This window comes from Orbicella faveolata, unplaced genomic scaffold, assembly GCF_042242905.1.
Source record: "Orbicella faveolata isolate gen_17 unplaced genomic scaffold, um_ofav_v1 contig_13, whole genome shotgun sequence".
Lineage (NCBI taxonomy): Eukaryota > Metazoa > Cnidaria > Anthozoa > Scleractinia > Merulinidae > Orbicella > Orbicella faveolata.
The window spans coordinates 11723342-11739944 of NW_028301540.1; the positions used below are offsets into that span (position 1 = coordinate 11723342).

The 16603-nt window shown below is 36.7% G+C and overlaps 2 protein-coding genes and 1 long non-coding RNA gene across 3 annotated transcripts; 2 read left to right on the top strand and 1 right to left on the bottom strand.

The window, feature by feature from the left end:
• Positions 1-1533: 1533 nt before the first annotated feature.
• On the top strand, positions 1534-7417 carry LOC110062672 (uncharacterized). The gene is made up of 6 exons (XM_020769617.2): positions 1534-1891; positions 2063-2162; positions 3203-3256; positions 3385-3513; positions 4482-4558; positions 5505-7417. Exons 1-6 carry the CDS (start codon positions 1623-1625, stop codon positions 5668-5670), a joined length of 795 nt encoding a protein of 264 aa, XP_020625276.2. The 5' UTR covers positions 1534-1622; the 3' UTR covers positions 5671-7417.
• On the bottom strand, positions 6933-16597 carry LOC110062670 (protein CLP1 homolog). The gene is made up of 14 exons (XM_020769612.2): positions 16402-16597; positions 15977-16063; positions 15506-15621; positions 15241-15373; positions 14265-14378; positions 13413-13440; positions 12948-12986; positions 12149-12280; positions 11692-11781; positions 10760-10860; positions 9136-9274; positions 8438-8518; positions 7955-8048; positions 6933-7741 (listed from the first exon to the last, which is right to left on the bottom strand). Exons 1-14 carry the CDS (start codon positions 16426-16428, stop codon positions 7630-7632), a joined length of 1293 nt encoding a protein of 430 aa, XP_020625271.1. The 5' UTR covers positions 16429-16597; the 3' UTR covers positions 6933-7629.
• On the top strand, positions 11126-13255 carry LOC149115018 (uncharacterized). The gene is made up of 2 exons (XR_016206229.1): positions 11126-11354; positions 12966-13255. It is a non-coding gene; the product is annotated as an uncharacterized LOC149115018 (long non-coding RNA).
• Positions 16598-16603: the final 6 nt, after the last annotated feature.

Genomic DNA, 16603 nt, shown 5'->3' on the forward strand with positions numbered 1-16603 from the left:
TCATATTTCCCCAAATTGTTCCCTTTAATTTGCGAGCCTTTTCCTTTGTCCGCCATTTTGAATTCTCAGGCCGGTTACCGCTGTACACTCGTGACTCGTTCCCAAACTCCTGTTCCCGGTTCCCCGTTCCCCGTTCCCCGTTCCCCGTTCCTAATTTTAGTAACATCCCATAAAATGTTTGACTGAACAAACTACAGTAATCTGACACGTCTCCATATTAATGTAGATACCATCTTATTTTTTTCTTTGATCCGTTCTTTGATAAAACCCACACTGTAATTGGTGTGACGCGTGCATATGCATAACTCCCTCACTCACCGATCACCTAGCCCTTCCAACCTCCAGAGGAATTTTGCTCAAAAATACTCAAGTTAAGAGACCTTTTCGCATTTTATACGAGTCGTGAGTTTACCCTTTTTACACAACACAACAACACTACTTCACCAAAAATAGAAAGAAAGAGGAAAAAAAACCTCTCTGACACATGGAAAGTCTGATTTAATTAAATTGCACTTTAACTTGGTGCCACGCAGTCTTCAAAGAACATTTCAGCAGTTTTGATACTTTTTACCTTTAAAAATATCGGACTGAAAAGAATGTCATAAAATGCTCATCAAATAAAAATAAACTGCTATTGCAGAGACGTAAAAACCGTCCAGAAATGAAAGCTTTTTTTTGTTTAATATCCTGTGAACAATAGCCGATAACTTGCCAGCTCTAATTGTATTTACTCCCATATAAAAAACAGAAGCGTTAAGTCACCATTTGTAACTAAACGTAGCAAACATCTTGTGGGAAAGAGTGGTGATGATTCGTCAGCTCTAATTGAATTTACTCCCGTGTGAAAAACAAGAGTGTCAAATTACCCTTTGTAACTAAAAAATAAAAATATCTCGTTGTATTTGCATGCAATAAGAACAAAACAATCGTCAGCTGCACTTACTATTGTAAACGTTAGAACTGTTTCTAATCTAAATAATCTCGTTTCTTCTAAAACATGTCCTAAGAACTAGAAGCGACGATTCGTGACCTCTAATTGAATTTACTCCTTGTGAAAAACAAGAGTATCAAGCTACCTTTGTAACTAAAAATAAAAATATCTCGTTGCATTTGCATACTACTAACTCACGAACTGTTTCAAACCTCAAGGCTCATCTGGTTCGTAACTAAAATCCTCAGCCTAACCCACAGAAAATGTCGAAGTAAGCCCAATATATGAATACTTCCTCCTCTTTTATAGAAGAATAAATATGGCCGTTCTAAACTGTGTCGGGATCAAATCTTCCCACATACCATTTACCTGTACAACAAGAAATTTGATTGGCTGTTTATAGTAGATCCAATCTGATTGGCGTGACACACATACATCTCTCACTCATTCACTCACTCACTTATCCATTGACCCGTCCTTAACATACCCGACGCGCCGACTAAGAGGTATTTTTTTTTTTTACAAAAAAATAACTCAAAAAATTGAAAAGTTATGCAACACCCAAGGCCCGAAGAGGAGCCTAGGATCTAGGCGTATTTTTTTTTTTTATCACTCCCAGTCCCTTTCCAGTCCAACTTGGCACACTTGAGTAAGATAGCGTGACATACATGTACCGTAGACGGGGGAGTAGATGAGTGCATTTTCGTTCAAGCTGTGGAGAACATCAAGGGCTGTGTTAAGGATTGCTGAAATAAGTCGTCATTTCGGTGGATGCTCAACTATGTTACGCAAAGAAGATGTCGCGGCGATGAGAATGGACTACAAAATGCCTGTCGGTTTTGACGAGTCTGGCCTCGTGGCAAGGGAACCGTTCATGCAGTTTGATGCTTGGTTCAGAGAAGCCACGAAGGCTTACAATGTCGGAGAAGCTAATGCTATGATTCTTTCAACCTGTGGAAGGTAAGTTCTGAGTTTCGCTGTGATATCAAAGACTTTCGTTGTTTTACATGTTAATGAAGTTTTTCCTGTTACGTAACACTTGACTAGCAATCGTGGTGACCGCCATGTTGATTTTTGAGTTGCCGGTAGAGCGATTTATACATTATTTTTGGAATGTTTTCTATTTTAAAGTGACTGCCGACCAACATCAAGGGTTGTGTTGCTGAAGGGTTATGATAAAACAGGATTCACATTTTTCACCAATTATAACAGCAAAAAAGGAGAACAATTGGTGAGTGTTTACATAATTTGGTGATTATGTAATAGTTATTAGAGCAAGTGGAGTGCAATTCAGGGAGTAGTTATATCTAATCGTACCTTATTGGTTCGCATATCGGATATCGCATGTTGGTTGGCATATCAGGTGAGTTTGGTTGAACCATGGTTCGTGCCATTTTTAGAAAATACCCATGACTAAAGAGGCCCAATACGCCAATGCCACCTTACTGTACCCAAATTTGTAATTAGCCAATCAGAAGCTGTGTCTACTGTCCTGATGTCCTGTGATATCAGGTCACTGACCTGATATGGCTACCACATCGTGCTCATTTGGCCAAATTTGGGTATGGCAAATAACTAATCGTTCATTTTCTGAAAATTTTCAAAGATGACCAAAGATTTTGAAAGATCGCCAAAGACTTCTGAGGAAGTTACAGAGATGTTTCAATCATGTACACCAACAGATTTAAGTATAGTTAAGGGGTCCAAAGTGATATCAAAAAAATAATGATATCAGGTTGGATAAAAATGATATCGTCACATGTGAGGAGGCACTTTTATCGATTTGTTACCACTCCGTGTACCACTTAATTTTATGCAGCAAATCGGGTGAGTTATTACTAAATTGGATAAGGGTGCAGTGTGAGGCTGATTTCAAATTACAAGCGTGATTACCAGCCTTTGAGTTGTATGATACGAGGTTTAATAGATCATTTTCACTGTCACGCAGTAAAAAAAAATTAAATTAAATTAACCATTGAGTGGATAAAGTCAAGAAATTTAAGGACCAGGGTAGTGTATGTTCAGTCAGGACCCTCTCCCACAGACTGGTCCCGCTTGGTTGAACCTACCAGGGGCATGACATAGCTGTTGGGGTCATGAGGGCATTCAAGCCTCCTTACCACATCAAGACACACCACCAGAGGAGGTCTTAGCAGGTTTAGAAGACACTAACCAGTGATTTAAGCTTGAAATCTACATGAACGTTAATCTGTTGTGAACCCCAGCTACATTGTACATTAATAATATTATAACCATTGTCTTTTCTTTCAGAAAGAAAACCCATATGCCAGCTTGTTGTTTTACTGGCATCCCTTACACAGACAGGTACATATGTGTGCAAGGTGCTTCCTACTTGAACACAAAATAATATGATTTCCACAAATAATGTTGTCCAATTCAAATGAATTTCCTGTAAATTGTTACTGTTTCTCACATGCATTGTTTCTATTTAGATAAAAATTGAGGGAAGAGTGGAAAAGCTGCCCGCTAAAGAAAGTGAGGAGTACTTCCATTCTCGTCCTCGAGGAAGTCAAATAGGAGCTATTGTTAGTGCCCAGAGCTCAGTCATTGCAAGCAGAGAGGTACTGTATGTTCATCAGTTATTTCCATAATTTACTAGGTTGTCTTTTGCTAGTGAAAATGTAGAGATCATGATCCCCATAGTATAATAGCTAGCATCATAGACCTGCAATGCATGTAAGTGCTATATAGCTAAACAACTGTCTGCTTATGTAGTCTCTAGACAAGCCAAGCACCATTAGCAGCCCATCAGGGCGGTGCTTATCTTCGGTTTCTGTAGCATGAAGGGACTACTGGAGACAGTATATCCACTCCCTCCTGGACAGAATGCTAGTCCATTGTAGGGTCACGCCCCAGCATTAAATTCTTCAGTACCCATTTATACACCTGGGCAGGGGCTTCATTATGGGCCGGGTACCGGGAAAATTGACCAGCTGAGAGGACAATATTGCCCAGCTGGTTTGATCATCTAGCAGAAAGTTTTTCTTACAAAGAAGTTCAGTTCTGAATAATAGTTTGGCCCAATGTGGAAACCAGTTGCCTTCCCTCTGAAAACGGTAATGAAACCCCTGCCTGGGTGGTGAGAGGCACTTTTAGAGTAATGTGCCTTGCCCAAGAACACTACACAATGTCCCCAGCCAGGACTTGAACCCAGACCACTTGATCCAGAGACCAGCACACTAAACATGATGCAACCGCACCTTCACCTTGCACATATATCAGAACTGTAATTTGAAAGAATGAAGTACACATTGCCAGCCAAACAGTGTGGATGGGTGGACCTGATCATTTTTAGGACTGCAACCTCACAATAAGTTAATCAGAAAAATGGAAAAATTCTGTGGTACATGTTTGGATTGAATTGTAAATGAAGGGATCTGTTTGATGCATTTGATTCTAAAAATTCACAACTCCCTTTTGCATTGCTACATGTGTGATAGATACTGGTTGAGTCACCCTGAGTTGCCCGTCAGCTACTTGGTATAGGTTGCGAGTTCACGGATAGTTGTATCAACTGTGTTATTTGAAGGTTTTGGAAACAAAGGAGAATGAACTGAAAGAAGAATATGCTGATGAACAGAAACTAATTCCTAAGCCAGAACACTGGTGAGTAGGGATTTTACATTTCTGAAAATTTATTGGCAGTCATAAATAATTGTTGACCTTTAATAATGCAGTAAGCTCATTACAGGAGTGAGAAGGACACCCAAGTCTCCAAACGAGACCATCAATTATCTTCTGTTCGTGTCAGTCTCAGAATTTCTTGGTAGATATTAAAGACGATTTCCAGTCCATACTGCGCACTCTTGAGGATTTTTTTTTTTTTTTTTTTGCGTTTTTTGTTTTGTTTTGCTTCATGTAAGACATCACAAAATGTAAACATTTTGCAACTACTTACATTGATCAAGTAAATTCAAAGTTTCCAAACAACCCCCATTATGGTTGCAAAGCGGTCAAAGCTTTATACTTCGTTCTTCCTCATATCACTTGATGAAACAACTTCGCAGCTGTAAAAATCAATGATACTGTTGGAAAAAGAATTTGAAAGGCCTCAAAGGTAAGGTATGTGGTTCATAACGAATAACATTGATTCTTATTCTGGACATTGAGTGAGAACTTATGATATTTAAATAAATATTATGGTGCTGAGACTGCGCACTACAGACTGGAAATCATCTTTAAGAGGATATCGGGTTATCATTGATGGGGAATTTGATTTTAAGGTTTTAACTCACGCCTTTTAGAATTGGGTGTTTGGTTGAATTTATTTTTTAATGGAATTTCAGACTGTTTTTTTTTTTTTTTTTTTTTTTTTTTTTTTCTCTTTTCACGACTACATGTATTCCAGTTTGGGATTCTAACTTTCTTCTATTGATAAGTCACTACACTCACAGTTGACAGTTATTACACTGTGCAACCAAATTTTTGGGAGGTATTTTTATGCCACCTGACACAAAATATCCCTCATGTCATGAGGAAGTGCTTATTTTCCAGGCACATATTCATTACTATAAGACCAAGAATGTTAATTTGTCAAATGTGTTTCTTTCAGGGGTGGTTTTAAAGTAATTCCAGACAAAGTGGAGTTCTGGCAAGGACAATCCAGCAGGCTTCATGACAGAATTTTGTTTCGTAAACCAGAGGCAGATGAGGTCATTGATGAGAATTTAACAAAGAAAGGGGTGGATGGTTGGGTCTATGAAAGACTTGCACCATAAGTGTGCAAAACAAAACATTTTGATAGACTGGATGCTTAGCATGTACAGCAGTGAATTGGTCTTAATTCACGTAGTGTCATGCTCCATAGCTTGAAGTGTTTATTATTTTTTGTGCTATAATTTATTGACCAGCACCATTGGCAATGCTGTTGGCAGTACTTAGTATTCTTCCAGGCTGTAGTTTGGTTAATCTGATCTATTGTATTTAGTCATTTCTTTAAATCTCTATAAATGTATATTTTTATTTATTAATTAACTTATTGATGGCTCAAACCCTGTAATTGACAAAGATGGATAAGTATCATCAAAACTAAAATGACCAAACTTTTTGAGGAACTCCACTCCAAACAGAGTTGTAGAAAATTGTCAATAATTATCATACTACTATCACAGTTTAACACTGAAACGAGAAGGCAAAAGGTTTTAAACTTTTTTTTTTGCAATGAATGTTAAAGAAAAACATCTCAAGACATTTCTGCAACAACAACAAGAAAAAAGCTTTAAATTTCAGTAGGCTGGACAGTACAACTAATGAATGACCAATCACGGTGCACACACACATATTCTACACACTAGGCCACAGGGAACCCACATGGCTATTTGTGAAATTCGCCTTGATTGTTACAACCTCTGTTGTCTGGGTGCTGTCACACTGTTCTCATTGCATTCAAACTGTTAATAAATTAATAACCAATGGTGAAATGGAAGATGCAAAACACCGAACAGCGTGACAGCACCCAGACAATAGAGGTAGTTACAATCAAAGCGATGTTGCGGAAACCATATTTTTTAACGGAGATCAAAAGAAAGAACATGTATTGAATCACACAATGCTAACAGGACGGCAATGGTCAAGTTTATTCTACTCTTCTATTTCTGTTTTACATTACATACAGTTCAGAAATAAGTGTGTAGGTCCCCTGTGACTAGGCTCTAAATTATAAGGGGAAATCAGGGGAAAAAACTACTTTTAACTACTGTACTGTAGTTTGTCACTAATTCATGTAATTGAGGATAAACATGTTTCACATAATGCAGTGTGGAAAACTCAAAGAAAACCTTGGAGTTGTGTGAAAACAGGGGAAAAAATTCCTGAACAGCGACAAAACATTCACAATACTGGGACCAAGAACAGAAATGTGGAACCTTTCACCCTGATTAAAAACAAACTTGAAGTTAACACACTCTTGGTGAAACTTGACTCTGGACAAAAATAGATTTAGCAATGAGTATTATTAAACATGTAACACAACAAAACAAAATAAAATAACTAAACAAGTTTATTTCAAATAATGCTTGATCAGAAATAGTTTACAAGTCCAGCCTCTCAAATCAACTTCCAGGTATTACATAATTCTTAGCACCAGTCAACTTAAAATTAAATGTATGTCATAACAAAATTAATGTCTGTAATACTGATATAAATGTAAGGAGAGAATACAGGTTGAGAAGGGTTCACAGAAACAAAGTTATTGCTGTGATTGGCATCAAAGAAGAAGAATTTGTTGTCAATCCCATTCCCCATCTTAAGAAAGTAGTTTCTATCTAGCAAACTATCAGTATTCACATAATAAACAAGTACAAAAACTAGCAAGTCAGTAACATAACTGTACTTGCAAGTATTAATCTTTGGAACGTAAAGGGTGTATATTGAACAATGTACAATAAATACATGGAATCTGTGAGAATAAGTTGTGACAATCTTTTTCTTTGCTTACAATAATAAAATTATTACATGTATGTCTGACACTTTCCATATGCTCCTTCTGAAAATGTTAAAAATAATTATTATTATAGTGCTCATGATTCTGTTCATGATATTACTGTTCACATGTAAGTGTACCTTGACAGATCATTTGGAACATTATGCATATATGACTGTATGTTTACAAATGTAGGTTTCTGGTCTCATTTAAGTTTGTACAGAGTGTTATAAAGTGATAAAAATACATGTAATTATCATTTAAAGTCCATAAACTTGACGTCACTGAGTAAAAAGAACTTTCTTGGCAATGGCCTTGGAGCGGGAGATAACACGATCATCATCTGGCGATCTAAATCAACCTCATTCCTGAAAAGACAGAAACAGTTTGAACAAATTATAATGTAATTGACTGAAACTGTTCAGATCAGAGCCTCTATAAGATTTGCTCTCTATAAGTGATGGACTAACTGGGTTACATGTGCATGCCTACAGCGGGGTCATGTGCATGAGGGTTCGGTCAGTTGGCCTATCTTGGGTGTTGATATGTGCAAACAAATGAAAAAGAGTCGAGCAACTTACACGACAACAAAGCCTACTGCATTTGTTGTGACCAAGTCTTCTTCCAAAGATTCAGCTGCACTCAGTGCTAACACACAATGCTTTAAGTCACGTCCTGTGAGGAAAGAAGTTAATAACCAGCACTGTCAGTGGAGTGTCACTAACACTTTGTCTGATCCTTCCCACAGATCTACGATGTACGTGTAGCTCTTGTGCTCCAATGCCTGTTACACTTTTTCTCTTTTTAGTTTTACATTCAATAATAAAGAACAAAGTCTGTAGAGTCAAAAAATTATCTATGTGTGGATGTAAGAGAAGAAAAGCACTCATGACAACGAAAAGTTACAGTAAAGAGGTTGCTGCCTCCGGAGCAAAGTTCTCTCATGCTTCTTTCAAGCACTCCAAACTTCTTCAATGCATCATAACTCAATGATGCACACCAAAGCATGAAACAATTGCTAGTAACCCTTTTCCCAGTTAACTTTTCTCATTTGAATATCTTACCCGGCTGCACTGGAACCAGTTTGGTTTCATTCTGTTCTGGAGCCATCCCCAGTGGAAGACAGGAGTCAGGGACAGCTGGAGCTGAATGTTTTCAAGAGAACCACAGTAAAGTTAGATCACTTGATTGAACACTATAGTGTGCAGCTCGAACAAAACTGGTCATGTGTTTTTTGCAGTCCTGGCCCCAGTTGTTCCAAGGTAGGATAACGCTATCCACCAGATAAATCACTATCCTGTGGATAAGTGTTGACAAAACAAACCACGCTATCCACTTTTTGATCCAGTGGATAGCGTTATCCACCTATCGAACAACCTGGGCCTGGCTTGGTAGGTTTCACAGTTTGTTACCATGTTGTTGAACAAATTTAAATTGATTCATATGTAAAACATTGCAAGTAATATTATGGCAATGTTACATCATACACTGTGCACGTACTTCTTGTGATGAGTTAGGAAACTTTCAATTGTTTCATATATTAAGTATTCAAAACAGGTGGAGTTTTTGCAAACAGGTTGAACACAAATTTGATGACTTTCACACTGAGCATTTGCTTTCACCTCATCAGTTGTACAACAACAAGAATATACAAATATATAATCATTTCATCTGCATTCAACTTCATTTAAGGCTATAAAGTTACAAAAAAAAACAATTATCTTTATTTAACAAATTACTGTAAAGCAGATATTCTACTAACCCCCTATTTTGAAAATCTTTATGTCTGCAAATCGGACCTCAAAAATGTGAGGATAAAAATTTAACTTCATTCCATAAAAATAGTTCCTCACTCTCTCATCTCTTGCAGTCCGTCGAGTTTCTTGACTACGTACAACCACCTGCAAGTACATGTAAACACAACAATTAACTTGTTAGGATTTCTTAGTGTTGTGTTTCTTGATTTCAAAATAAATCCATTCTTCAAAAATAGTACATTTGTACATGGACATTTAGCTCCACTGAGCTTCATGTCTCCAGTTGAACTTACAATGTATCATACGCAAACTGTGTTCATGTATGTAGATGTGGGTGACATTATACTTGCACGTACAGACTGTAGTAAGCACAAGCCCTTCCCAGGACTAAAGGTGCACACGGTAGCGTGACCAATTGCACAACAGTAACACTTCACTTAGCGTAATTCAAAGGAGTTTAACAGTAGGTATTGATTCTTTTGAAAGTAATGTCTTACCAGTACTGTTTAAGGTAACTCCCTTGAAATTGTTTTACTACCAAACTTTGTTTGAAACTTGGCTTACATGTAATTAACATTCATGATATGAACATTAAAAAATGCAATAAAACAATGGGGTCACCGTGCTTGTTTACACGTCAGCATACTCTTAAAATGGGGTATTTTTATTGGTTGCACATTAACAATTCGAATCACCTTCATACAGAATTAAGTCTTGGTTACTTGAAAGACAAAATTTTATATTTAAAGTAAAGCTTCTTTTATCCACATAAGCAGTATTGCTTCATTCAAGCCGTTTTTGATTGCCTGGTTTTGGGAATATTGCACTTTTTTGGACAGTTCCGTGGTTAGCTTGAAGTCCTTGCCTTGGCCAAAATACACCTAGTACTGAACTATTTTCAAAAAAATTCATGTTCCACTGTAAAACTTTTTTTCTTCTTCAAATATCTTCTTTATTAGACGGTTTTTAGCAAATACCTGAAAAAAAAAATCAGGGGTCACCATGCTCGTTTGAGAGAAAAGGAGCATTTATTTCGCTATCGAGCTTAGTTTGAGGGAAATCTCTTAAGTTTTGTACGCACATGTGGTCATGTGTGCGCACTAATGACACAAAAATCGTGTGCAGTGGGGACGCGCAATGCAATACTAAGGAATTACCTTAATTGTTTACCAAGTCAACAGTGAGCAGTCGCTGTTTTGCTTGAAGATCCTCAAGGGAAGAGACCCCTTCACTCATCTGCCAACACCCACCCTACACCCAGCTGCTCATAGCTTTGCTGTTCACCTCTGTTCATTTGTGTTCTTCCCAACATATTTTCGAGCGAAAGATAGACTACTCGCAGTCTAGGAGTTGCTAGTTAGCTGTGATAAATTGATCAGTCAGACTTTCCTGTGAGATCTTCACTGTCGCTTAATTAATAATCATTTTCTTTATTCTTCTCAACAGTCTGCTTGATGATCAATGCATTAATGTTGTATGATTTATCTCCAAAAATTTAAAAGTCGAGGGATATTAATTTTGATTTTATCCATGGCAATTAACTTAAAATGTAAATCAAACTTTTGCTATATGACAGTACATTGTAATAGCTGGCCAACACATTCCAGGACAGTTAAACAATTTCCTTACCCCACCAGATTTAGGAAGATGTACAATCTGGACTTTGTTACCAAACTGCTTCTTGAGATCATTGTAGACTCTTTCTTGATCAAGAACAACTATTACATCCACTAAAAAATGTTGAAAGATTCAAAAAGTAAATTAAATGATGAAGAATACATGTACATGAAGACAGAAGTTCTCAGTAACAGCACAATATGCTCAATGTTAAATATAATAATTTTTAATCTCAAAAAATTATGTTACCACATACACTGTATTAAGTTGATTAAGTTCAATGTCACATTCAATGAGCTTATCTTGGTTTGGTTCTGCAAAGTTTGACCTACTCTGTACAGTGTAAAGCATAAGCACCCTCATACTCCACCCTTCCCCACATGTACATGTACATAAGCCACATATGGTACTGGCATACAGTGTACATGTTATACAAAGATTTGCAATGCAAATTTGCATTTTTGTAAATCAATAATAATTATTTTGTTTCATTTCAGATGTGTCTGTAAGCTACCTCTTGTGCATGTACATGTATTAAGTGAGCCTGTGGATACTTTATAACCATCAGGTATCATGGACAGAAACATTAACTGCAAGATTAGTACATGTAAGTACAGTTGAAGCCTGCTATCTTAAACTCTTATGGGAAATAAAAAAAATAGATACATGTATATTTGTACTTCTCAATAGTATGTGGCTAAAAAGTACATCCAAGGGGAAATGATTTGAGCTCAAGAGAGTGGGTATTTCAAGATAACTGAGTGCAGGATAGAGAGGTTCTACTACAAACCTAAAGCTTACAACAATAATAATTATCATTGTGTTACCACAGACAACAGTTTCTCATTATGTTACTTTTTGATCACATGGTTTGGATCGATGAAAACTCTTTTCTTATACATGTACATGGATCTCTTGGTTTTTCTTTTTTAAGTATTACATACCATCAAATGCTTCAGCTGCATGAACCAGAATTCTATAACCAGTTCCAGTCACCCAGCCACAGGTATTGATAATACAGCCACTCGCTCGAGCTATAATGCAACACACTTCACATCAGTATGCATCTACATGTAAATAATCCTATGTTTCTTACCGTACCATATTCTTGGAGAATTTAGTTTTTGATCAAAATATGACAAGGCTTTTCCTAGTTTTCAGTTCAGTGAAGATGTCCAAAGAAGCCAGGAAAAGTTGCCTAAGTTTGGAGATACTGTAGTTACATGTAATTTGCCTGTTGCATGACAATTTGGTATAATTTCCCTTTGTTTCACATGCTGTACATAATAAATATATTACAGCACATCAGAACAAAGGAAAATAACAAAATTTAAAAAAATTAAGCTCAACATACAGTACATGTACACAGGTATGCCTATAGCTGGGAAAACAGAGGCTCACCTTTCTTGTTTTTTTCAAACCTCTCCTTTGTGACTTCAGCAATTTTGCTGGATATCTTGTTGTATAGCTTCTCATTTGGTCCAGGTGACAAGTGACCATAATGATATACTAATGGTGCTTGAAGTGGAAATCCTGCAAGGAACAAATGTACACGTAGCTTTACATATCAATTATTAAATTCTTAATTTGTGAATTTACTTAATATATTATTGACAATGTTATATTTTTATATCCTTTATTGCAATTAATTATTTTAATTTTATGTACTTACTTATGATTTTAACTACAACCTTGGTCACAAGGGTTGGGAAAAAGTCATTCTATACACATTTTGCCCCCCCCCCCCCCTCCCCCCCACCCCTGTGCAATGTTGACAAAACACTTTCATCCAACACAAGTTTGCATTTTACCATTTTCCAACATTGGAAGGGGGAATGGGAGTGTTGACACTTATTCTGTAGGCATTACGATTATGATCTCATGTTTTGGCATTTTCCAACACAATTTGTCCACGATTATAGTTGGTATTTTCTTTTGTTTATTTGTTTATTAATAATAAATTTATATATAAATTTATAATGCATTTATGTTATTTTCAGAGTGGCCTTCCTGTGAAGACGCTTTTTAGCTAAGCGGAGTGGTCACAATAAATAAATAATTACTTACTTATACTTACTTACATTCATGAAAAAACATCCCACCTACCTAAAATCAATAGCACTATTTTAAATTTTAACACATATTAAATATGTATTAAAATATGATTATTTATTTAATTATTTCTAAAAAGAATTTTCACCTTCTTCAATATCTGCAGGTCTCTCAATCAGCAAAGCACCTGTTAAAGGAAAGAAAGTTAATTAGTTTTTAGGCCTTGGTGGACTTACATGTTTAAGTTAAGTCTTGAGGTCTGTAACATTTAATTTGAAATGCAAAAATGTACACTATGTCAAAGTTTTAATTATCATTGCATCAGTTATGTAGAAAGTTTCACATGCCCACGAGTTTCAGTTACACCTGATACATTTACATTCTCATAATAAATGATATACTGTAAAAGTTCCAACCTATGAAAATTGGCTGGCAATAAAACCTACCATATCCATCTGCAGGCGAAGTGTTCAGCTGGAGACATTATTGCATTGCAGATGTGTACACGTACAATAACATTTATGTTAACTCTTCAAAAAGTACAAAAGTAAAGTAAAGTAAAGTAAAGTACAGGGTATAATAAAATACACAATGCATTGAACAAAAAACTTACCCATTGAGCCAGGAATGCCAACTCTACCCTGAGGAATCACAAGAATTTTTAACCAGAAGAGACTGTTGGTACAGGAATAAGTTCACTCAAGCAAGAGAGCAGGGAAGCTAGGTTGTTTGAAATGTTATATTTAAGAAATGGAAAACATGTACTATGTTTCTATCGAGTTTTAGTATAAATCTACTAGCGTTCTATCATGAATGCTGTTCTCTGATTGGAAACGCTAGTCACTATCGATTCTGTGATAGATAGTGAGCAGCGTAGCAGTGAGCCCTTGTTAACAAAATGATGGCACTTCTTGGCATTTTCGAGGTGTCTTTGAAGAGGAGTGAGATAAAGTTCTGAACAACTAGTAGATTTATACTAAAACAATTAGATTATTCGCTCTCGATTTCCATGCGTGATAGTTGACTTGGGCTGTGCTCTTGTCAACTATCGAGCAATAGAAATCTCAAGCTTATAATCTAATTGTTTAATAGAAACACAAGTGAGAGTTTGGGAGAACAAGAAATGCTGTGGGAACATGAGCTGTTAACCACAGCTTTTTCAAGTTCTCCCAAACATTCACGAGTGTTTCTATAACTTGATAGAAACACGGAGAACATCTTTTCTATTTCTTTTAGAAAATACTGCAGCAAAAAAAGAAAAACAACCTGTTTACTTTGATCATCAAAATGTAAATTCTCTTTGCTCATGCCATTATTATGTCAACAGCTTGTGCTCGTTCTGGTTTTCTTTTGAGATATAGAAACACGATTTTAAACCAATCAGTGCACATAATTATTTTCTATGGGCTATTTTCTAAGGTTAAATGGAAGAGAGGAAATTAAGTAAGAGTACACAAACACTTACCTGGCCAATATCCAGATCCACAAACACCGGTCTTCTACCCATCCTAACAGCATAGTTTAACAGCAGCTGACACAGGGTGGACTTACCAACATCCACAGGACCCACAACTAGTACCTGAATATTACCAAATAATAATTATTTAACAACCAACAATTCATTTTTGTGTAATCTGAGAACATTCATGGGAGACCAACAAGATTCTTGGGAGGTCAAACTCACCAGCCTCATCCACACCACCCTGTTAAATATAGCTGATTACACCTCCCCCTTCCTGCCACCTGAGCAAGAATCATCACCAGTGTTTAAGGTTTGTTAGCAAGAGTCATTTTCAATAGCGTTTCACCAGGTGATGTCTCATTGTCTGCATACAGCCAAAGTGACCCACACTTTCACTAGAACTAATATCCTGATTAATTTTCTGAAGTACAAAGCAACTACATACATGCAGGTACACTGTTCAATTAACATGTGTGGTGGCATTACAGTTGAACCTCCACTAACCGCCACCTCTCAACAGCAGCCACTTTTTTTAATCACAGGGGATGCCCATACATTCACTGCACAATTATGACAACAGCCACTAAAGCAAGTCCTAACAACCTCTAAAAAAAATAATAATAATACATATTATACCTCTACCTCCCTGTAACGACCACTTTTCTACAACACTCACTTTCCTCTGTCCCAAAGTGGCTGTTGTGGAGAGGTTCAACTGTAAATTTTGTTATCCCATATGAGTGGGATTGTACATATTAAAGATTTGCCTCACAAGTGCCGTAGCATTTTGTGAGGTTGCTATAATAGTTTGACAGGAGTGAAATAAAGTAGATGAACAGCACTGTGACAGTAAAGATACAAGAAGCGTCCTGCTAAAAAACACCACACATTGGCATGATGAATGTTCTGCTGAATCCAGAGTACAACACCCTGACTGTTTTCTCTCATGCCACCCATAGAATGTGCAGGTAGGACTCACCCTTGGACCAGTCTCAGATTCATCAGGAGAGTTTTCAGCCTTTTGTCTCTTTTGTTCCAGGCCCATGTGAAGATTCAGGTACATGACCATGGGTGTTTCTTTAGAGATATAAGCAACTTCCAGAGGACCAGAGATTTATGCTCAGTTAGGGAAGATACACTGTGCCTGTACACTGTAAAACAGTTAAATATAACTAGTAGATGTATGTGGCGAAGTGAATCATAGCTCATGCTTCCCAAGGATCCGAGTACATAATGAAAAGGATATTTCAACAGTACAGCCATGCCAGGTGAAAATGGCAACTTTTGATCCAGCCTTGAAGGTGAATTTCTTGTTTCTTATGAGTTCAGTTCCAAACACTTCACCTTGACCTTGGAGAAGCTAAATTGGGGGAAAAAGCAAAACAATTAAAAAACACAATTAGAATAGAGGAAATAAAATAAATGAAGTATTATACCAAGGTGTGTATATCAATAATATCATCATGATAAAAAAAAACTTTTTCAAAATGTGTGTCTACCACAATTTGAAATCCATCAGACATACAATGTATAAGACATTGAACACTTAATATAGCATGGGAACTTTCCAACAACTTTTGTTTGGTTTCAAATATGACATTTAAAGAAATTTGCATCAAAATGCCACAAGAAAACATGATCTATTTTATTTCTGATACTTGCTCCAGCTCGAAACTTATGCATAGCCAGCCGAGATTTTCAAAAGTTCAGTTTACCACAAGTTCAGCTTTTCCCTTTCCTTCAGGAATCTCCAGCCTCAATTCTGTGTCCTTTTCAAGTTTCCATTGCTGCCTTTCCTCTTGCTGAAATGTAAACGTACGTTTGCAATACTGTTTTCAGATTGTAAACTGTTTATGCTTTAAAATACATAAGCTTAAAGTTCTTGTCTTTTGACTTTGATCATTACTTGTCAATGGGTATGTCCTGTACATAGCCGAATTATTTATTATTCTTTCACGTCTTATGCAAGGAAGATTTTCGATTCGCATTGAAAATTAACGTGCGTACAATTCCTCTACAAGAAAAGAGTTTCAGCTATTCTCTATAATGTCATCAACAACCTTTACAAAACACGTGCGCACAAGTTAGCGCTTGTATTCGACTGAATTTTGCCTATGCTCTGAATATTTTCTTCACCTACCGCGCTTTTCTCTTGCTCTACTTCCATTTTTTGGAAGACAGTACTTCCTAAAGACGTTTCAACGGTAGTTTTCCGAGGTCATGTCCACATTTACAAGTAAACTTTCAAAAGAAAATATTCCAAAATCGTTTCATTCAACAATGAGCTAGCCGTCCGCCATCTTTGATATCTCCTCTCTTCCCAGTCTCTTACCGAACTCTCG